We start from the raw sequence: 22560 nt of genomic DNA on the forward strand, positions 1-22560 counted from the left end.
ACAAAACATTTACAGGTGCACAGGTCAGTTTCATCCAACCACTGAATATGGTCTTATAGAAAGGAGGCATAACTGGGAGATCCTTACAGGGTAGAGAAAAGACCTTAATTAAGGAAGAATACCAGCTAAATAGGACTTTATGTTAGAATAAAACAATGAACAAGTATTGCCCATTCTCTGGTTTCTGAAAATACACTTATGCTTCAGAAAAATAAAATCTGACCACAGATCTCTGTGATCTAACGCACAAAATAATCAGACGTGACCAAGAAACACAACTTAATTCGAATCAGCAGTAACTAAGTTTGACAAGAAATCTCTTGCTTTGATCAGCACTACTGCTGGTCTAACCTACAATCTTGGAAAAGTAGCATACTGTATAACAATATTCAAATACATAAGTAGTAAGGGATACCAGGGTACAATGAATATCAGAATCAGTATATTGAATTATTGGCCTAGAAATTCACTTGGGCGCGGGCAGCTCGCTCGCGCCCAAAAGTTAGCGCTGGGCGGGGAGGCATTAGCGCACGCCGTATATTCGTCTTCTGCGCCCCAATTCGGAAGCGGGCGCTATACCAGGGTGTGCCCGCCTCCGTTTGGGGCGCTGCAACTGAATATCGGCGCGCTAGTTGCCGCAGCGCCACCCGATGCGGTGCGGCAGGCTGCGGTACTGCAGGCCTCCTCCTTCTCTTAAGGGGGAGGTGCCTGCAACGGCCGGAGCCCCGATCGCGAGTGCCGGCAAAAGAGCCCGGCACAACGGAGAAGTGCCGGGCTCCACGGAAACCAGCCGGCAATGCCGCAGGGGGGGGGGGGGGGGGGGGGGGTGGAGGAGGCCGGGGAAGGAGGTGCGGGCAGGCCCTTCAGCTTTAAAGCGCCCCACTATGGCAGCAGGACGGCCCCGTTTTCTGTTCGCTGTTTGCGCCCGCTTCGGAGGAGGCGGGTGCAAATAAATATGGGGATTGGCGCGGTTTCGGGGCGTTACGGGCCACCGCGCACACCGATGACGTCATCGGTCCCGGCACAGCGCTAACGGCTACCGCCGCCAATACCGCTGCACTCAATTTCCGCGCTACCACCCCGCCGGCGCGAAAGACCTCTTTAGGCGCTAAGTGGGCGCAAGGCCCACTGAATTTCTAGGCCATAGTCTTTTAAACCTTCCTTTCCAACAATTATTAAATCTATAGCATATTTTAAAAGTACGTCCACACATTCCTGTTTACACTCACCAGCATTGCGCCTGTAGCCGTGGAACTATTAACAACTGAAGGTTTAAGAGAAGAAGTTAGCAGTTTAGCTACGCCCTGTGTCCCACTACTTGAATCTCCATTACTACCACCTGGAGGGGCCACTAGAGTAAGTTTCTGAGAAATGGAGGGCTTCTTTACGTTTATATTAGGCGATTGCCGGTTTAATGCTTGTCCTGGAGATGGAGACTGTCTATTTAGATGAGTACTACTGGACACAGAGCTTTGAACACTGGATATGTTCTGAATAGGGTTACTAGAAGGGGTAGAATGTTTAGTTGCCGTGACAATGGTCATTGGAGACTTGAAGGTCTGATTTGCAGAGCTCTGTGAGTTGGTATGTTTTGCAGTACAACTGACAGAAGTAATTGAAGTACCAAGCGTTCTTTGAGGACTGGGAGATGTCTGTATATTACTTGCTAAAGATGAAGAGACAGAATGGAAATTCTGAGTCTTTGTTGAGGTTTTTAGGTGCTGAATTAATGGCCGTTGTTGCAACTGACTGGTAGTTTTAGTCTGAGAACTGCTTTGCAGTTTGCTTATGCTAAAAGATGGTGAAGACATGTAGCTTTTCTGGTGTGAGGTGGTCTGATGGTACTGTTTGCCAGCCTGTGTCGACACCTGGCTTTGAAGTTGGGGCTGCGATGTACGTTGCAAACCAAGATGCTTCGGCTTGTTTTGGAGAGTCTCTGTGAAACCTTTGCTGTTTGCAGAAGAATGGTTTTTAAAGGCAGTGATAAGACTAGTGGTACTTTCTGAAGTCCTTTCCTGAGACAGCTGTCCCAAAGCTAATGCCTGCTCAGCTAAAAGATTGAGGTGTGAATGTGACTGAGCAGCAGGTGATGGAGCAGAAGAGGGAGTCGGAACTTTCTGTACATGTTTCTTTTCTTCTGATGACACCGCCACTGTTATTTTGTCACTCAATGAGTTTGATACTAAAGAACTGAAGTTCTTGGTACCTCCTGCAGCACCATTGAGAGCAGCTAATGCTTCCGACACATCTTCCAGAGAAGGCTGGTTATTGGGTAGATCCTCATCAAGGGAATCGTCTAAACTGAAGGACTGAGGGGTTGTCGTATTACTGGAACTCTGAGCAGCATTGGAGGAAACTGACACATTTATTGGGGTCAAAGGTGGAGTGCATGGTCCCTGCACGATGGACGCAGCGTTACCGCAATGAATTGGGGTACTTGATAGCTGCAATTTTCGTTCAGTCTTTAGTATCTGGTCCTGCAAAAGAAGCAAAAATGTATTAATGTTGAACCCTTTTAAAGTCAGATTTATACTGTATTGTATTCCTGATTCTGTAAATGTTTTTTGTCAAACTATTTTTCTTTTTACTACTCCCTTCAATTGTATTCATTTCCAAAACGCGGTGGATTATTTAAAACTTGTATACAAGAAACCGGTACTTTATTCACCATTTGCTACAGAAATTGGATATTTCACGATGTGAAAAAAGGTTTGCCTGTGCAAGAGCTCGTTTTAGCTCAAGTGACTTTTGTGGTAGTGGATTAGTAGACTAATATTTCATATCTTGGCAAAACTGCTGTAAAATTACTTATGATTACAAAACCATTGCATTTTAGAACAGTTCATCAAACAAACTATAATTCAGTACTTTTGTCAATGCTATGTCTGAAGAACAAAGTAATCCCCCTGCAGTACAAGTGATACTTTGCATTTCCATTTCCCGCTCCCCCATTTGAGCTGCTCAGGGCACCAAAGATTATGGTTCTATATGGCTGTTTTATAATTCTTATACAATGACAGTTTCTATTTAAAGTTCCCCTCCCCCAAGAATATCCCTAGGAAAAGGGGATTGTTATTTCAACTAATATCATGCCAATCCCACAGCCTGGATACCCATTCTGCATTCTCTGCAACCAACCATCTACAGTCAGCTGCAATCTCCACAGTTGATTTATAACTTTCCTTTTTTCTCTTGTTGAGCATCAACAGGTGATTATCATCAGGTCTTTCAGATGTCCAGCAATAACTAGCCTTTTGTTTGGAAATGCCTTATTGGACTGCACACTGAGGAGTTCACAAAACTAAGATAGATGACTAAGTGTTCCCATAGGAGCCCTGTTCCTGGGACTAGGGACAGGGTCACTGGCAAGGCTTGGAAGCTAAGCAGAGCCAGGCCTGGTTAGTACCTGGAGAGGTGACCATCAGGGAAGACCAGGTGCAGAAGGTCACGGAAGGAGCCCCGAGGAGGGGCGGTTGGTGAGAAGGTCACGGAAGGAGCCCCTGGGCTGAAGATTGTCGGACAGGAGGAATGGTGGAAATGGAATGGCAGCGCGCACAGACGCAGCGGCTTTGCTTCTCCCAGGACGGTGCTATTTACGTTTAATGTTAATGTTATTTGTACTGGACTCATGGGAGCTTGCAAGATCACATTTTGTTGTTCATGTACTTGTGCATTGTACAATGACAATAAAGTTGAATTATTATTATTAAGTGGGTGCACCAAAAAGCCAATTTCACCATTATAATGGTTACTAAAGCTATATAACCCTACAACAAGTTGTATTTTGTAATTCGGAAGTACTTCCTAAATAACCTTGGTTCTTATTGGGATTTTTTGTATTTTGCCAAAATAAAGCATGCCAATGTTGAGGAATACATTTCCATATTTGGAGACAAGGTAAAGTTTGTCCCAGCTCAGATACTGGGATCTGATGGGTTACGGTGTCATACAGGTCCAGAGTTAAACGATTTTGCTCATTAGTAAAACATGCAAATTTTTTTATTTGTCCTATTTTTAATTTGCTCTTTCACTTTTAGCCAACTTATCTCAGGAACTAGTATAAAAAAAAATTCAGACATTTTGGATAAAAATAGGGTCCAATGCCCGAGGATTGGTATTCCAATAAAATACTTTTCAAAAGTTGAGCTCATGTCCCCAATACACCTAATAGCACTTACCTTCATTTTAGTTTTTGGGGCAGCAATGACTTTCTTCTTAGTTCTAAAATAAAATGTAATCAATGTTAGTACGTAGCTACAGTTAACTGTATATCATTATTTCAACAATGCAATTTGAAATATAATTATCAATTTCATGTGAGGTTGTTCAAATTGAAAAATAAATTAAAAAATTGTGTTCTCCCTGTAATTACAGTGAATGGACCTGTGAGGGAGGGAGGATAGCTGGAGCACCAGGGAGTGAGAGAGAGAGAGTGAGAGTGTGTGAGAGAGTGTGTGAGAGAGAGTGTGAGAGAGAGTGTGAGAGAGAGTGTGAGAGAGAGTGTGAGAGTGTGTGTGAGAGAGAGTGTGAGAGAGAGAGAGAGCCCAGAAAGGAGAATGCACAGCAGACTCGAGGACAGGCAGAGTAGGTAAAATGCCCACAATGGAGGTTTAACAAAGGAGGGAGGGAGGGAGGGGCAGGGTAAGAGAATAGAATACTATAATTGCAGCTGAAAATGGTTTGAATTCTTTTTCCCAAATGATTCATGGTGCCATGTCGCTTGTGCTGACCAATATTGGGATCGGATTGGTTATGGTGTCATACAGGTGAGCATGGACGTTTTCTATAATAATGTGGCACTGCAATATTAGACACACAAGGGTAATTTTTTGTCTTCGCTGCCTGGGTGGTAATCTGGCAAAGTGGACACCAATGGAATGAAAATCAGGCAGATTCTATAAAGACTGGTAACTCACTCCACCAGATTATCGCCCAGGCAATGAACATAAAAATCTACCTCAAATTGTCTTCAAAAACTCTTTATATTATAAAAAACTAATGTCTTAACTTAAATTTCCTGCACATTGAACTAGTTACATGAATGAGGTTCTCACAGCCAGGGGTTAGTTAACACATTACTAAAGCAGTTTGTATTGGGGGAAAAAAAAAAAGTACAGTAAATGCACAGGAGCACTGAAGATGCAAATACTCACGGTATTGAGGTGACATGAGCATATACTTTCCTGCTTTCTTTGAACAATGTTCTGTTGAGGAAAAACAATCAAAAAATGTTGCATTTTTCATTCTTACTTTTTATACCATACAGACCAAATAACAATTTTTTTTAAAAACTAGACTGCAATCTAGTACAAAATCTATGCCATGCCGCAATCACGATCAGAAATTATGTTTCAAGTAATTTCTAGAGGTGACTGTCCAAACTGAAGATGTTGGGTGAATACCAGTTGGTGACAAGGCAGAAATCCAATTGGGAGATATAGCCGATGAACAAACTGCTGAATCACTATTAATCTCAAGGCTTATTGTGTCATCAGCATAATTGGGAGCCTGGGCTTCTACCTGCAATCTTTTGACAGGTGTTACAAAACATGAATTCATGAAAATGCTTATACAGCAGCTGCTTCTCTTGATGTTGTTGTTTGGCAGAAAATGTCATAGGACATCAAAGGATATTGGACTATTTTTGAGTGAAATATATAGAGAAAACATGCCAGGGGTTGGTGCTCTACACAAAATAACTCACTGCATGCCACAAACTGCAAGACTCATGAGATTGTAGGCACGAGGCAGTTACGATGACTACAATATGCTTGTTAATTTTGCTCAATTGTATTTATGCATGACATTTGATTTGCAAGTTTTTTTAAGCTCAATTTCTATTTTGCTTTTTGCATTTCAGACAGACTTACAACTGCAGAGTAGGCAAGAGGCTGCAGAACACCACAGGCGGTGACGTCATGTTTAAAAATTGCTTATAAAGTAAGATTTATTTAAAGTCTAGAATATTTTTTTCTTTGCTGTAACTGTAACCACAGCAAAATCACTAAGACACATTTAATGCAGCTTCCACTTTTGTTTTCCTTTTAGTTCTTTGCATGGTGTTATTTAACAACCATTATAGAATGAGAAGGAGAGAATGGAATTCGATACCTTCGAGAAAAAAAGCACTGCAGTAAATAGCAACTAGAAAGTTTAGGAACTAAAGAGACATTTAGTTTCAGTAGAGATAATAAGTAGCAATGTAGGTACCTCAGGACCACAGTACACATAACCACCGAAAACTAGATGACCATTACATTGCACAGTCAGAGGGCCTCGTGATTCTCCGATGCTGCACGGCAACAGTGGTCAAAAGTGGTGGAGTAGGTGAATTCCAGGAGCAATGCACCCAGGACCTGGCTGCGATGCCATAAATAATTCAATGATCTCAGTAGAGCTGTAAGACTCCTAGGCCCCGATTTTCTGCCCGCCGTCGGGCGGCTTTTCATGCGGCCGGGGACCGAAAATCGGCGAAAAAGCGGGTCGGGACCCCCCCCCCGCCTGATTCCCCGCCCCATCTGACTTTCGGACTGCCGTTTCCGCGCGCCTCGCTTCAGTCCCAGCCGCCGCTGGCGGGACTGGTCGTCGGAGCACTAACAAGCAATTATCTGCTTGTTGAAGTGGATTTTCCCGTGCCGTTGCGACTTTGGGGCTTTCCCCACTTGAAACCCGCCTGCGGGGAACCCCGCTGCGGAGAGCTGGCGTGAAAACAGCTGGCTTGCTTGCTTGCAGCAGCAGGTCGCTGAGGGCTGAAGAGATTTAAATAGGCAGCATTTACAGGCTGCAGGACCTTGTTGATCAAGGCTTGGGGGAACTTTTTGAAGCCTTAGGAGCAGCTGCAGAAAGTTGGAGCCTCACACACTTCTCCAGTGTGAGCTCCTGGGAAGCCCCTCTCACCACCCTAACTCAGCGCCCCCTCAACGGAGGCATCTGCCAGAAGCATGGGAGGCCTTTGGGACGTTCCCTTCCTGGCATTAGAGGATCTCCAACAGCAGAGGCGGCAGCAGCAGAACCAGGAACAGCAGGATGAGCACCAGGCTGCTGCTCACTCACCTGAAGCTGCACAGGCCAGAAGGGGCCAGCACTTGGAAGTGGCTTGAGAGCACCTTGCTGCACTTTAGGGGGCCAGTGGGACCTGTTTCTGCACTGGCAGTCCTACTCAGAAGGACTTCCATGAAGATCAGTTTCTCTGCTCAACAGATGGCCAACGGTCCTCAAGAGATGTCATTCTCTTATGAGCACTCACCATGTTTTCCGTACCCTGGCGAGTTATCTCCTCCATGAAGGTTGCCAACCTTTCCATGGTGATGCGTTCATGCGCCAATGACTCCACAAAGGATCTGCTCATGGTCGCTATGGACTCCTCCATTTGCTCAGCACTCGCAGCGACCCTGGAGACAAAACCTGCCAGAGACTCCTGCATCTGTGCATGGAGATCCATCACCTCTTCTCTTGCGGATGGACCCAGAGGCAGAGGGTCGTCATGCAGCACAGCTGAGCTGAGTTGGCAGAGTCCTGCACCCTCCGACGAGGACTCTCCACTGCTGTCCCTGTCTCCAGAATCTGCCGAGGCTCACTTGTGAGCTGTGAAACACCAGGTGACAACAGTACTCTATGTCCCGAAGGTCCCCCCCGAGGTGTGAGTGTCTGCGCTGGTGCTGGGTGCTCTTACTTCTGCTGATGCTGCGCCCTCAGAGGTTGGAGCTTCCTCTGAGGAGTCTGGCTGCACAGCCTCTTCCTCCTCCAGTGAGGACGGGGGCTCTGGATGGTACTGTGGGGGGAGTAAAGGAAGAAGATAGAGATGTAATGCCAAGGTTCTTCTGGTGACTCCCAGTGAGTTGGCATCTGCTGACACCTGCATCCATGCAGCATTGGTCTCAGTGGGAGGCCTCTTCCTCCCTGACCTAGGGAAGAGGACCTCCCTGTGGGCCCTAACCCCATCCAATAATGCCTGCAGTGAAGCCTCGTCGAATTTGAAGGCAGCTCGGCCTCTGCCGCTGGCAGCAGCTGGTGCAGGCTCTTCTGCCATTGTGCAAGAGTGGTTGAGAAGCCTGCAGAGGTGGAGAAGCTTGCTGGACACTTTGAAAGCACCACGAATGATGACATCATAGTGTGGGTATTTCTGACTCGAATTGGACAATTAGCAAGGCTTCCCACATGCTGGGAATTAATTGGCCACTTGAGGGAAAATTGCGTGGAGCTGCTGACACTTTTTTTTAAATGTGCGTCAGAAACCCCACAATCGGGGAAATCCGACCATTCCCCACACAAGCTGAAAATCCGGGCCCTACTCTCTTACTCGCTCCTTAACCACCTGTAGTCCCAGCTCCCAATCACTGTTCTCCAATCACAGCAGCACACTTCAACCTCCTTCTACTGCTACTGGCACACTGTGCACCTACTACTGTCCAAACAATCACTCCCCTCACTGTGCCAGCTTTCACGCATCATCAACACTATTCAACCATAGCCACATCTTCACAACCTCTCAACAGCCCATTAACACATACCCTTTTCTTCTTGCAAGATAAGCTGAAACACAACAACTGATAGGAACTGACAGGAGGACAGAGACCATTCATTCATGTCCTCTCCCCATTGGAAGAGTCCACCATGGATATTGTGGACAGGGCGAGTCGGAAATGTTATGACGGACAAGGCTATAAGACACGCTCCCCGCAAGGTATTTGGCTATCTTACCCTCTTTTTCTCTTCTCACTGAAATCTCTCCCTATACACACTCTGACCCAAGCTGTCCTGCTTTGAGCTCACATTCCTCTCTCTCTGCTTACCTTTGCCACAAACTGCTAACCCTTGTCCTTCTCTTCCTTTTCCAGGTCCAGTAGATATAGAGGGCCCTCCTGGATCAGAGGGAGAGAAGGACAGCCTTCTAGAGCACACACTGTCATTAAACCTTACCCTTGCAGACATCAGCTTATATAGAAGCTGTAGTCCTTATTAATGCTCATTCTCACTCTGTACAGAATCTTTGTTCAACAACTCTATTTGGTAATATTTAATCTTAGTTAAAACATTACCCATATTATATTTCTTACACTCCTTTGCCACGTACCTCGCTTGCATCCATCCTTTAGGCCAGAGTGGTTTGACCTCAGATTCAAGAAAAGCCTTTAGGTAGTCCTCTGCAGCCTGGGACTTGTTTCTCTCCTGCTCATAGCAAGCCATCTTTGTCCTCACCACACTGCACAGCAAGTCTCTGTACCACAACATAATAAAGAAGTGTAAACCAACAGTGAGATGGTGGTACAGTATGTTGATGCTCCAAGAAGGACATACATGAGAAAATCGATCATGTTCCATTTTCTCCTATTGTTCAGGATTTGTGGTCCAAGCATAACTTAAATACAAGATCCTGATCCATGCATCGAATTGTCCCTAATTTGATTTGTACACTAGCACACTAAATATAGTTAGTTTGTTGCCAAATTTCATCTAAAAGCCATAGTATATTTAAAAAATGTAACAAGTTTACATTAACTGCTTCCTCCCCCCCCCTCACCCTGATTGCGCGCAATCTGGAGAGGTTGCCTTAGAATGGATGGTAGTCTAAATCTCGCCTCTAACTTACAACATGAAGGTGACTAATTCCACACCTCTAAATTATTGGATTGTCGTAAAAATCCATCTGGTTCACTAATGTCCTTCAGGGAAGGAAATCTGCCATCCTTACCCGGTCTGGCCTATATGTGACTTCAGACCCACAGCAATGTGGCTGACTCTTAACTGCCCTCTGAAATGGCCCAGCAAGCCACTCAGTTGTAACAAACTGCAATGAAAAACAAATACTAAGAATAAAACCGGATGGACCACCTGGCATCGACCACGGCACCGGCTTTAGACACGACAACGGCACACCCAACCCAGTCAACCCTGCAAAGTCCTCCTCGCTAACATCTGGGAACTTGTGCCAAAATTGGGAGAGCTGTCCCACAGACCAGTCAAGCAACAGCCTCACACAGTCATACGCACAGAATCATACCTTTCAGCCAATTCCCCAGACTCCTCCATCACCACCCCCGGGTATGGCCTGTCGCACCGGCATGACAGACCCACCAGGGATGGCGGCACAGTGGTATACAGTCAGAGGGAGTGGCCCCGGAAGTCCTCAACATTGATTTCGGACCCCATGAAGTCTCATGGCTTCAGGTCAAGCATGGGCAAGGAATCCTCCTGCTGATTACCACCTACCGCCCTCCCTCAGCTGATGAATTAGACTGCTCCAGGTTGAACATCACTTGGAAGAAGCACTGAGGGCAGCAAAGGCACAGAATGTCCTCTGGGTGGGGGACTTCAATGTCCATCACCAAGAGTGGCTCGGTAGCACCACTACGGACTTAGCTGGCTGAGTCCTGAAGGAAATAGTTGCCAGACTGGGCCTGTGGCAGGTGGTGAGAACCAAAACGAGGGGAAAAATCTACTTGACCTCATCCTCACCAATCTACCCGTCACAGATGCATCTGTCCGTGACAGCATTGGTAGCAGTGGCCACCGCATAGTCCTTGCAGAGACGAAGTCCCGTCTTCACACTGAGGATGCCCTCCATCGTGTTGTGTGGCACTACCACCGTGCTAAATGGGATAAGATTCAGAACAAATCTAGCAGCTCAAAACTGGGCATCCATGAGGCACTGTGGGCCATCAGCAGCAGCAGAATTGTATTCCACCACAATCTGTAACCTCGTGGCCCAGCATATCCCTCACTCTACCATTACCATCAAGCCAGGGGACCAACCCTGGTTCAATGAGGAGTGCAGAAGAGAATGCCAGAAGCAGCACCAGGCGTACCTAAAAATGAAATGCCAACCCGGGGAAGCTGCAACACAGGACTACAGGCATGCTAAACAGTGGAAGCAGCATGCTATAGACAGAGCTAAGCGATCCAATCAGATCAGAGCTCTGCAGTCCTGCCACATCTAGTCGTGAATGGTGGTGGACAATTAAACAACTAACGAGAGGAGGTGGCTCCATGAATATCCCCATCCTCAATGATGACAGAGCCCAGCACGTGAGTGCAAAAGACAAGGCTGAAGCGTTTGCAACCATCTTCAGCCAGAAGTGCCGAGTGGATGATCATATCGACCTCCTCCTGAGACCTCCACCATCACAGAAGTCAGTCTTCAACCAATTCTATTCACTCCAGGTGATATCAAGAAACAGCTGAGTGCACTAGATACAGCAAAGGCTATGGGCCCCGACAACATCCTGGCTGTCGTGCTGAAGACTTGTGCTCCAGACTAGCTGCGCCTCTAGCCAACACTGGCATCTACCCAATAATGTGGAAATGTGCCCAGGTATGTCCTATCCACAAAAAGCAAGACAAATTCAATCTGGCCAATTACCGCCCCATCAGTCTTCTCTTAATCATCAGCAAAGTGATGGAAGGTGTTGTCGACAGTGCTATTAAGTGGCACTTATTCACCTCGTAAAATTGAAGTCAATGGGAATCAGGGGAAAACTCTCCACTGGCTGGAGTCATAGCTAGCACAAAGGAAGATGGGTTGTGGTTGTTGGAGGTCAATCATCTCAGCCCCAGGACATCACTGCAGGAGTTCCTCAGGGCAGTGTCCTAGGCCCAGCCATCTTCAGCTGCTTCATCAATGATCTTCCCTCCATCATAAGGTCAGAAGTGGGGAAGTTCACTGATGATTGCACAGTGTTCAGTTCCATTCACAACTCCTCAGATAACGAAGCAGTCCAGCAAGACCTGAACGACATTCAGGCTTGGGCTGATAAGGGGCAAGTAACATTCGCGTCACACAAGTGCCAGGCAATGACTATCTCCAACAAGCGAGAGTCTAACCACCGCCCCATGACATTCAACAGAATTACTATTGTCGAATCCCCCACCATCAACATCCTGGGGGCCACCATTGACCAGAAGCTTAACTGGACCAGCTACAAGAGCAGGTCAGAGGCTGGGTATTCTGTGGCAACCGTCTCACCTCCTGACTCCCCAAAGCCTTTCCAACATCTACAAGGCACAAGTCAAGAGTGTGATGGAATACTCTCCACTTGCCTGGATGAGTACAGCTCCAACAACACTCAAGAAGCTCGACACCAGCCAGGAGAAAGCAGCTCACTTGGTTGGCACCCCATCCAACACCTTAAACATTCACTCCCTCCACTACTGGTGCATCACGGCTGTAGTCTACAAGATGCATTGCAACAACTCGCCAAGGCTTCTTCGACAGCACCTCCGAAACCCACGACCTCTACCACTTAGAAGGACAAGGCAGCAGGCGCATGGGAACATCAGCACCTGCAAGTTTCCCTCCAAGCCACACACCATCCTGACTTGGAAATATATTGCGATTCCTTCATCATCGCTGGAGCTCTCTCCCTAACAGCACTGTGGGAGTACCTTCACCACACGGACTGCAGCCGTTCAAGAAGATGGCTCACCACCACCTCCTCAAATGCAATTAGGGATGGGCAATAAATGATGGCCTTGCCTGTGACACCCACATCCCAGGAACGATTCAGGTTTAATTTTCGAGCTTTCTCGGCCAGATTCGCTAAGGCCCGACTGACTGAGGTTTATTTCCGGAAACTCCTCTCTACATTCCGGGCAGGAGTTTGTCTCCTTCTTTTCCCAAAGCTGTGTGATACAGGAGCGGCAGAAGTTGTGGCCACACACCATGCTCAGCTTGCTGAATACACTTAAAGAACATGAAGCAATCACAACATCCTATATTGTTCCTTAATATGACACTGTTTTTGGCTGTTTCATATCTGAGATCTTGTCTGGTTTCAACTTCAAGTCCAGACCAGATTGAAATGTCTCCTCTAGCTATAAAGGTCGATTGCAAAATGAGTTTACACAGCTTCAATCATATTCCTAACTTATGAGTTCACCACACAAAATTGCCGATAATTCAGCACTGTTTAGCAATCACATGCAAAGAAAACAAAAAACGGAAATGTCCAACTGGTACAACACAGGGTGCTATTTGAGACTGGTCAAGCCACACTGGGGCAAATTTTCATCTTCACCGCAAGGGTGATAATCTGGCGGAGCTCAGAATAATAGGATAAGAATTGGGTGGGTTCTCTAATGGATGGGTGATTGTTCCACTAGATTACTGCTTGTGCAGTGAAAACAAAAATTTACCTCATTGTTTCTGCATACAGGATGGTTTAAACTTGCAATCAATCCATGATATACATAACCCGAGAGTGCTTAATATAGACCGAATGCAAAACTTGAAAAATGCCTCCATCTCTATAAGCACAGTACATATCTTTGTAAAAAAAAACAGCACTCATTGGCTTAATATTGTACATTCAAATCTAAACTTGCTGATCTCACTAAAGCACCTCCCTCTATTGTTCCATTCTGTCTTGCCATTATGACCAATAGCAAGTTTTATCTTCACCAGGACCATCAAATCCTGCTCCTATGGTCGTGACGCATCTCTATCTTAAGATGCGTGCCTCCAAATTTATTTCTACACTGTCTCTTATCTCCGTTACCCCCCTCCTGCTCTTTAGATACTGCTAAGAAAGGTGATCCCCCTTACCTTTCCAACAACTGCCCCATTGCCCTTGCATTCTCTTCTTCTTGGCCGTACCTTCTAAAATTACAGAAGCTGCTGTTAATTCTCAAATTGTCCACCAACTTAAAAGTTCTGGACTAATCCACCATCTCGAATATTGTTTTCACCTTGGCTGGCCCACTTGTTGCTGATGTTACACACCTCTGAAACTCAACTCTTTCACACTTTGGTGAACTGTTTCTCATTGTCTTGGATACCATGACAACTTCTTAAAGTCCAACACTCCTACCGAAACTATGCTCATTTAGTTTCCTCTCAAATTGCTCCATCTGTACTATAGCCGAATACATATTCTCTGACCTATATTCCATCTTGATATTAATGACCTATTCCACTAACCATTCATTCCTTTCTCGAAGACTCCAGCTACAATGAATTGATAACAGTAGGGCAATTTGAATGATTTGACATGCAGTCTTGTCATTCAATGAGCCCATACTCAGTTACCAAGTACAGCGCAGCTATAATCCACCACTAATTGCAATTGGCTGAACTTAAAAGGTATACTGTCAATCAGAATGCCTTATGTGGTCTGACACAACAATCAAAATATCAAACCTGATCTCATCATTCCAGTGAAATTTTTTACGTGGTCCCACAATTCTTCTTCCCATCTTGTCTTCATCATCGTCATCATCAGAGAACATTCTCTCCTTTTGGTCCTTATCTTCTCCCATCATCCTGCAGATTCAAAATTTGAAATAAACTGAAAATTCACCAGCTGATCAATAAGAATCAACAAGTCATCAGGATTCGTAGAACCCAATAATTGGTTGACAATGCTGATTAGAGCATTGACGCTACCAATGCTTCCTATAAACCTATGAATGAATAGCCATGTAACTATATCATTTTTATAACTACATGAAAAGGGGTTTATTAGCCTATTCTGAACAAAACTATTTATGTCACAGAAATATGTTGTAGGAACAGATTAGAACTAAAGCTTTAATTACTTGCAGGATTACAAGGATAGTAACAAAATGCAAACATTGAAATGTCTAATGTTATGTTAAAACAAATGCTTTTTATTTTAAATTTAGTTCTTTAGTAAAGAACAAAAGTATGTTCATAATTTGAGGCATAGTTTGCAAGTCATTCATTCATTTCTCGGTTTTACTTACTATTGCTCAACACTGTCTATTTCTTTAATTTCTTCAATTCATCATTAAGGGATTGATATAAACTTTGAGGTACATAGTTAGCAAGTAAATGACCAAAATCATTTGCTTGATTTAGCCAGAGAACAGACTGGGTGCACGCAAAGACAAATTCTTAACAATTACATTTGTTTTAAGTATATTTTCTTCCCTTTTCCTCATCTTTCTCCATGCCATTCACTATCCCAGCACAGAAGGTTTTCTGCTAACGATACTTTGTTGCTGGAAGGTACACGAGGGGGCCTGGAGTGACTAATCTTCTCACTATGGGGAACCACCCGACATCTGCTCACTGCCTTCCAAGGGTTAAACTGATTGGTCATCATGTGGAATGTCATGATCACGAACACACATTTTAGCATTCCATGGGACTATGTTACATCACTGCACCGCCCTTCCAAATGTTCTTACATTAAAATGTGCAGATCATTTCTTCAATTTTCCACCCTATTTTGAATGTACATTGTGTTGCTACCCTTGTAATGTTACATAGACAATGTTCTTTAATGCTAACAAATATCAAACCTGTGCAGCCACTTCACTTGAAGCATCACTGGATGTTGTTCCACAAAGAGATATAGATTAAACTGGCTAAGTGAGAGGCAGAGAATATTACAAACTGATCTGGTTTACTGCTACATTATTGGTTTTGGGTTTGCATGCTTATTCTTGGTTGCAACGTAAAACAATTCAGTATTACGTACACAATTGTAATTCAATGCACACCATTGTTTATATTGTATATACAACGGTAAAACGGTTGACAATTTCAGCGGTGGCTAGTGTGTGGCACAAGGAGACCCAATAGAAGAGAGGAAGAGGAGAAAAATAATGGCCCAGAAATTCAGGTCTCCACGGGTGAGTACGCACGGGGTACTCACCCGTAGGCCCAATGGAAGTGCCGGTTTCCTGCATGCACTGCGCATGTGTGGGAAACCGGCATTTCTGTTCCCCTGAAAGAAGGGGTTCAGAGTTCGAACGCGTGCGCAGGAGAGGCTGCGCGTGCGCATCGAACTTATGTTCTTTTTGCAGGTTTTCCCGGGAGGGTAAGTCTCCAGAAGTTACACATTTAAAAAGTAGGCGTAAGGCCTGCTTTTTACAAGGTAAGTGGTGAATTAATTAAAATTAAAACATTTTTTCCACAGGTTTATTCTTTTTAAATACTTTAAAGCAAGGCAAGTTTATTTTTAGCCCCGTTAGAAAATAAAATTATTTTTTTCAAAAATTTAAATTACTGTATTGTTTAAAATAGTTATTTCATGTAAATTATAGTTTATTTAAAAAATGTGATTTAAAAAAAAAATTATTTGAAGATTTAGTGATGTTTTGGGGCCCGTAGTATTTATAAGGTTTGACAGGTAATGGGCATTCCCTGCTCAATTGGCTCTCCATGGCCCACGTGATCCCAGGGGAAGCATCGAACTAACTGCGCCCCTGGGATACGCAAGCACTGCGCGCCAGCAGTTGGAGCAGGCCCAGGATCGGAATCCCACGCGGGCCCACAGCTCAACGGCCGGCGTGCAAGGTAAGTGCAGGTCGGGGGCTTGCACCCGCGGGAAGCCCCCGACCCGAATTTCTGGGCCAATGTAAAAAAGACCATTTCAGCCTCAGCATAAAAGACAACATCAGCCTATATAAATTGAGATTTGTCAATCAATCAATCACTAAAAACTAGTAGACAGGTACAAAAAATAATTTAATTGGCTAATGGAATGTTAGCCTTTATCCCAAGGGGGTGAGAATACAAAGGGGTTGAAGTTATATATAGCTCTGGTTAGACCCCATTTAGAGTACAACATTCAGTTCTGGGCACTGCACATCAGGAAGGATATATCAGCCTTGGAGGGGGTGCAGCGCAGATTCACCAGAATGATACCTGGGTTAAAATATGAGGGCAGGTTGCATAGACTAGGCTTGTATTCCCTTGATTATAGAGGATTAAGGGGTGATCTAATTGAGGTGTTTAAGATGATCAAAGGAGTTGATAGGGTAAATAGAGAGAAACTATTTCCTCTGGTGGGGGGGTTCAGTACAAGGGGGTATAACCTTAAAATTAGAGCTAGGCCGTCCGTTTAGGGGTGATGTCAGGAAGCACTTCTTCACACAAAGGGTAGTGGAAATCTGGAACTCTCCCTGCCTCCCAAAAAAACTGTTGAGGCTAGGTCAACTGAAAATTTCAAACCTGAGATTTTTGTTAGGCAAGGATATTAAGGGGTATGGCAGGCAGGCAGGAGCTAAGATACAGATCAGTAATGATCTAACTGAATGGTGGAACAGGCTCGAGGGGCTGAATGGCCAACTCCTGTTCCTGTGTTCAAGAACTGGCTTTCAATGCAAGTGCAATCCACTGTCTTGCTATATAGCACATACTTGGCAATTTTAGCTTGGCTATGAGCCTGGCAGTCATCCTGATACTTTGCCATCTGATTTGGCATTGCTCTCCCAATTGCTTCTTTTAGTTTCTGTATAGGTTCCTTCAGCCGGCCATCCTATGAGAAAACAAATCAAAACAAAATGCATTTTTCTTCTTTACTAAATTTGAGCACTTATCAATAAGGTCTGGGCAATAGAATGGATTTAGAAAGAAAATATGGCAATCCAAAATGTAATTTCTGATGCAACTGGTCAAATTAACTAGGTACAACTGAGGCCAAGCTAACTGAATGGCTCCAACTGGAATATTAAACACAAGGTTTTAAATATTTAAAGTGATGTTATCAGACACTGGATTCTGGTGCAGCTTATTTATAGAATAAATGTTTTATGAACACGTAACAAAAGGAAATATATATAAAACAATGTAAACATGACTTATTTAAAAAATAGTTTCACAAAGAATCCTTAAAATTCATTTGATATTTATTATACACACTGAAACCTACATAAACTAGCTGAAGTGCCCGGCGGTGCCGAGGCTTTTTCGAGTGCATGTTGTTGTTGGAAGAGAGAGAGAGCGCGACTGGGGGGGGAAGAGAGAGAGAGCGCGACTGGGGGGGAAGAGAGAGCGCGACTGGGGGGAAGAGAGGGAGGGGAGGGGAGGGGGGAGGGAAAGGGAGGGCGGGGGGGGAGGGGAGGGGAGGGGAGGGGGGAAGGAAGGGGAAGGGAGGGCGGGGGGGGAGGGGGGAGGGCGGGGGAAGGGAGGGCGGGGGGGGAGGGGAGGGGGGGATGGAGGGTGGGGGGGGGGGAGGGAGGGGGGCGGGCGCCCCCCCACCGAGGGTCGCGGCCCCCGAGGGTCGCGACCCCCCCCAAGGTGAAGACCGCCGATTGCGCGCGCAGCAGGAGCTGAGACGCGGCGTCTCTCTCGGCCGGCGGGCAACCGTGACGCTGACCAAGCCAGAGAGAGAGACGCCGCGTCTCAGCTGCTCCTGCTGCGCGCGCGCGCCCCCCCCCCCCCCGAGGGTCGCGGCCCCCCCCCCCGAGGGTCGCGCGCCGCCCCCTCCCCCCGAGGGTCGCGGCCGCCCCCTCCCCCCGAGGGTCGCGGCCGCCCCCTCCCCCCGAGGGTCGCGGCCGCCCCCCCCCTCCCCCCCGAGGGTCGCGGCCGCCCCCCCCCTCCCCCCGAGGGTCGCGGCCGCCCCCCCTTCCCCCGAGGGGTCGCGGCCGCCCCCCCCCTCCCCCCGAGGGTCGCGGCCGCCCCCCCCCTCCCCCCGAGGGTCGCGGCCGCCCCCCCCCTCCCCCCGAGGTGAAGACCGCCGATTGCGGCTGTGCGAGACGTCCGGCGGGCCCGGTTGCCAGGGTAACGCTGGACGCTCAGCAAGCCCCGGCAGAGAGAGACGTCTCAGCTCCTGCTGCGCGCGCACCCTAGCGGCGCTGGGCTGAGGCTCGGCCCTCCAGCCTTCGAGTGGGGCCGGGAGGTGCCTAGCTCGGGCGTGGGTGCGGAGGAGACGCCGAGGCTTCTAGGCCTACCTGGAAAAACGGGGAAAGGTAGGAAAATTAATGAGATTAGATAAGTTAATTACTTTCTAAATCATTTTTTTTAAAAACAATATGTGTTTTAAAAGCAACGTTTTTTTTTAAGACGCAGAAAGCGGGAAAAAGAAAGGAAAAGTTTGGAATCAAGATGGCGGCGACTCACCTCGGTTCAGAACGATAAAGCCCGGCCACACGCGCACCGATTGGCCCGGCGGCACACGCCAGCAACCCGGCGTACGATTGGTCGAGCTCGAGGTCACTCTGTCGCTAATGAGCGGATAATGAGATGCTAATGAGCAGAATGTTGAAGGTTTTTGGGATACCGCGGGCGCAATTTTAGCCCGGCCGAAACGTAAATACGCTTAAAACCGTCTCGGAAGCGTAAGCTTTCTTTGGAGGTAACGCGCGCGTAGGTACGCCCTGTAACTTTCGAGTGCATACCCGTAAGCACACGCGATGACAGACAGATAGAAAGACAGAATGACAGAAGTACCGATTTATATATATAGATAGATACTCACCTGCATTAAGCATTCACTTGTCTTTACCAGCCATTTCGCCCCAGTCTGTAATAATTTTTTTTTAAGAGGACAAAAAATAATTACAGTAGTTGCTTAACAGAACACCCACATCAGAATTAGGAGAGTATAGCAATCGTCCCCCAACTCTTTCACCTCATCCAAAAAATATTTTACAAAGAAAGCAATATAGGAGTTAAAGCAGGATATATGCTGGTCATGTATGTTGAACCAGATCTTACCTTGAAACAATTATAAAAGTTTGTCGATTTGACATGGTTTTATGCTGGCAGATCGTGTTTCATGAATTCAAGAGTTTACTCAATTCAAAACTGCTTAATTCAAATTATATGATAATTCAAAACATTAAAGCACAAAAATCCTACTTTCCAGTTACTTACATTGCTTAATTCAAATTACTGGATAATTCCATCTTTTAAGCATAAAATTCACCTTTGAATTATATGACTGTAAAAATGAAATGTGCATGATCTTATCTTCCCGTGATCAATTTCTAAGGGTGGCACAATTAAACAAACCCAACATGAATACAATGCTTTTACAAATTAAACAATAGAGGAAATTATTATATTAATAACTTACCCAAATTCAACATAAAACATTTAGGAAGAATTTTGTGTTACTTTATAGAAACAATTTTGAAGAATATACAAAAATAAGTATCAATGTGTTATAAACAATAAAAGATATTTGAAGTGACATGATGACTTCATTGTTTTCCTGGAAAACAACATTTGTTATAGAACATTTCTTTTCTCAAAATGAACCAAATCTGGTCACTTATCTCACTGTTGTTTGTGGAACCTTCCTGTGTGCGTTGTCTGCAGGGGTCACCTACATAACAACAGCAACTATACTTCAAAAGTAATTCATTGGCTGTGAAGCGCTTTGGGACATTCTGAGGTTGTGAAAGTTGCTATGTAAATGCAAGTTCCTTCTTTCTAGATTTTTTCCCCAAAATGCTTCCTACACAATCATTTTTGGAGTACAGTAACTAGTATATAGGTAAAATGTGGCTGCAATGAAATAGATGACCAGTTTTTTGATGTAGGTTGAGGAGGAATGTTGGCCAGGATATTACCAGAGTCCCTGGTCTGTAACATACATCTAAAAAAGACAAGGCCTCTATTTAACCACTCATCCGAAGGAAGGCTCTTTCAACAACCCAGCACTCCCATGGTACTCACTGGAGTGATAGCCCAGCTTAGGTGCTCAGGGCCTCAGGCGCGGCTTCAACCCAAAACATTTTGCTTCAGAGCCACGATTTCTAATAAATGAGCAAAGCTGACAATTGGTATTACCTATCCACGAATGCTCAGTTTGTCTGGTTTTCTCTCCTACTCTTTTCAACTTTGATAATGTCCTGAACTGTATGGCCCTTCATCTAGGTTCCTCAATCAAACATGAAAGTAGTTTCATGCAGTCTTCAATCAACAGCCTTATAGCTCTAATTCGAGTTATGATTAGCAATGGTTACATTGCAATGAGATACAGCATAACAATCATGAAACAAAGGACAGTGAGTGGTAGGTCTTAATTTAATCTTGGGATATGCGTAACATTTTAAAACTATTGGAACTTTTCTCTGATGGATATATATGTTGTCTAAAGGTTCTAGAATAATATACAGCCTGTCTACTCTGAACCATCCATAATTTTCACATGTATACTGCTGAAAAAACAGATGTGACTTATAGAAACATAGAAGATAGGAGCAGGAGTAGGCCATTCGGCCCCTCGAGCCTGCTCCGCCATTTAATGAGATCATGGCTGATCATCCAAATTCAGTACCCTGTCCCTGCCTTCTCCCCATATCCTTGGCTCCCTTTAGCCTTAAGAAATATATCCAACTCCTTCTTGAATATATTTAAGAATGAATTGGCCTCAGCTGCCTTTTGTGGTAGAGAATTCCACAGGTTAACCACTCTCTGGGTGAAGAAATTCCTCCTCATCTCTGTCCTAAATGGCTTACCCCTTATCTTTAGACGGTGACCCCTGGTTCTGGACTTCCCCGCCATTGGGAACATCCTTCCTGCATCTAGTCTGTCTAGTCCTGTTAGAATTTTCTAAGTTTCAATGAGATCCCCTCTTATTCTTCTAAACTCCAACGAATATAAGCCCAATCGACCCAATCTCTCCTCATACGTCATTCCTGCCATCCCAAGTATCAGTCTGGTGAATCTTCGCTGCACTCCCTCCATGGTAAGAACATCCTTCCTCAGCTAAGGCGACCAAAACTGCACACAATACTCAAGGTGTGGTCTCACCAAGGCCCTGTACAACTGCAGCAAGACATCCTTGCTCCTGTACTCGAACCCTCTCGCTTTGAAGGCCAACATACCATTTGCCTTTTTAACCACCTGTTGCACCTGCATGCTTACCTTCAGCGACTGGTGCACAAGGACACCCAGGTCTCATTGCACTTCCCCTTCTCCCAATCTATTGCCGTTCAGATAATAATCTACCTTCCTGTTTTTGCCACCAAAGTGGATAACCTCGCATTTATCCACATTATACTGCATCTGCCATGCATCTGCCCAATCACCCAACCTGTCCAAATCATACTGGAGTTTCTCTGCATCCTCCTCACAGAACACACGCCCACCCAGCTTTGTGTCATCTGCAAACTTGGAGATATTACATCTAGTTCCCTCGTCTAGATCATTAATATATATTGTGAATAGCTGGGGTCCTAGCACCGATCCCTGCGATACCCCACTAGTCACTGCCTGCCACTCGGAAAAAGACCCATTTATTCCAACTCTTTGCTTCCTGTCTGCCAACCAGTTCTCTATCCAAGTCAGTACCTTGCCCCCAATCCCATGTGCTTTAACTTTGCACGCTAATCTCTTATGCGGGACCTTATCGAAAGCCTTCTGAAAGTCCAAATGCACCACATCCACTGGTTCTCCTTTATCTATTCTACCAGTTACATCCTCAAAAAATTCCAGTAGTCAAGCACGATTTACCTTTTGTAAATCCATGTTGACTTTGTCCGATCCTGTCACTGTTTTCCAAGTGCTTTGCTATTACATCTTTTATAATGGACTCTAGCATTTTCCCCACTACCGACGTCAGGCTTACCGGTCTATAATTCCCCGTTTTCTCTCTACCACCTTTTTTAAATAGTGGGGTTACATTAGCTACCCTCCAATCTATGGGAACTGTGCCAGAGTCTATAGAATTTTGGAAGATGACCAGCAATGCATCTAATATTTCTAGGGCCACTTCCTTAAGTACCCTAGGATGTAGATTATCAGGCCCTGGGGATTTATCGGCCTTCAATCCCGTCAATTTCCCCAACACCATTTCCCTACAAATACTGATTTCATTCAGTTCCTCCTTCTCAATGGACCCAATGTTCCCCGACATCTCT

At 45.4% G+C, this 22560-nt stretch overlaps 1 protein-coding gene across 5 annotated transcripts in view; it reads right to left on the bottom strand.

Annotated features, from left to right (window-relative positions):
• Positions 1-22560, bottom strand: part of LOC147110566 (ubinuclein-1-like) — an 88509-nt gene that overhangs the window by 12943 nt on the left and 53006 nt on the right. For 4 of the 5 annotated variants that reach the window (XM_086000652.1, XM_086000655.1, XM_086000654.1 and 1 more), the window contains exons 9-15: positions 19167-19211; positions 17107-17225; positions 14135-14257; positions 9074-9217; positions 5154-5204; positions 4179-4221; positions 1230-2477 (exon numbers count right to left, since the gene is read on the bottom strand). In XM_086000652.1, the coding sequence (XP_085856778.1) occupies positions 1230-2477; positions 4179-4221; positions 5154-5204; positions 9074-9217; positions 14135-14257; positions 17107-17225; positions 19167-19211 (1773 nt within the window). The remainder of the gene's footprint in view (positions 1-1229; positions 2478-4178; positions 4222-5153; positions 5205-9073; positions 9218-14134; positions 14258-17106; positions 17226-19166; positions 19212-22560) is intronic. The other variant, XM_086000653.1, reaches the window with a different exon arrangement.

This window comes from Somniosus microcephalus, chromosome 11 (assembly GCF_052327205.1).
Source record: "Somniosus microcephalus isolate GS21.2 chromosome 11, FLI_Smic_1.0, whole genome shotgun sequence".
NCBI classification, from domain to species: domain Eukaryota; kingdom Metazoa; phylum Chordata; class Chondrichthyes; order Squaliformes; family Somniosidae; genus Somniosus; species Somniosus microcephalus.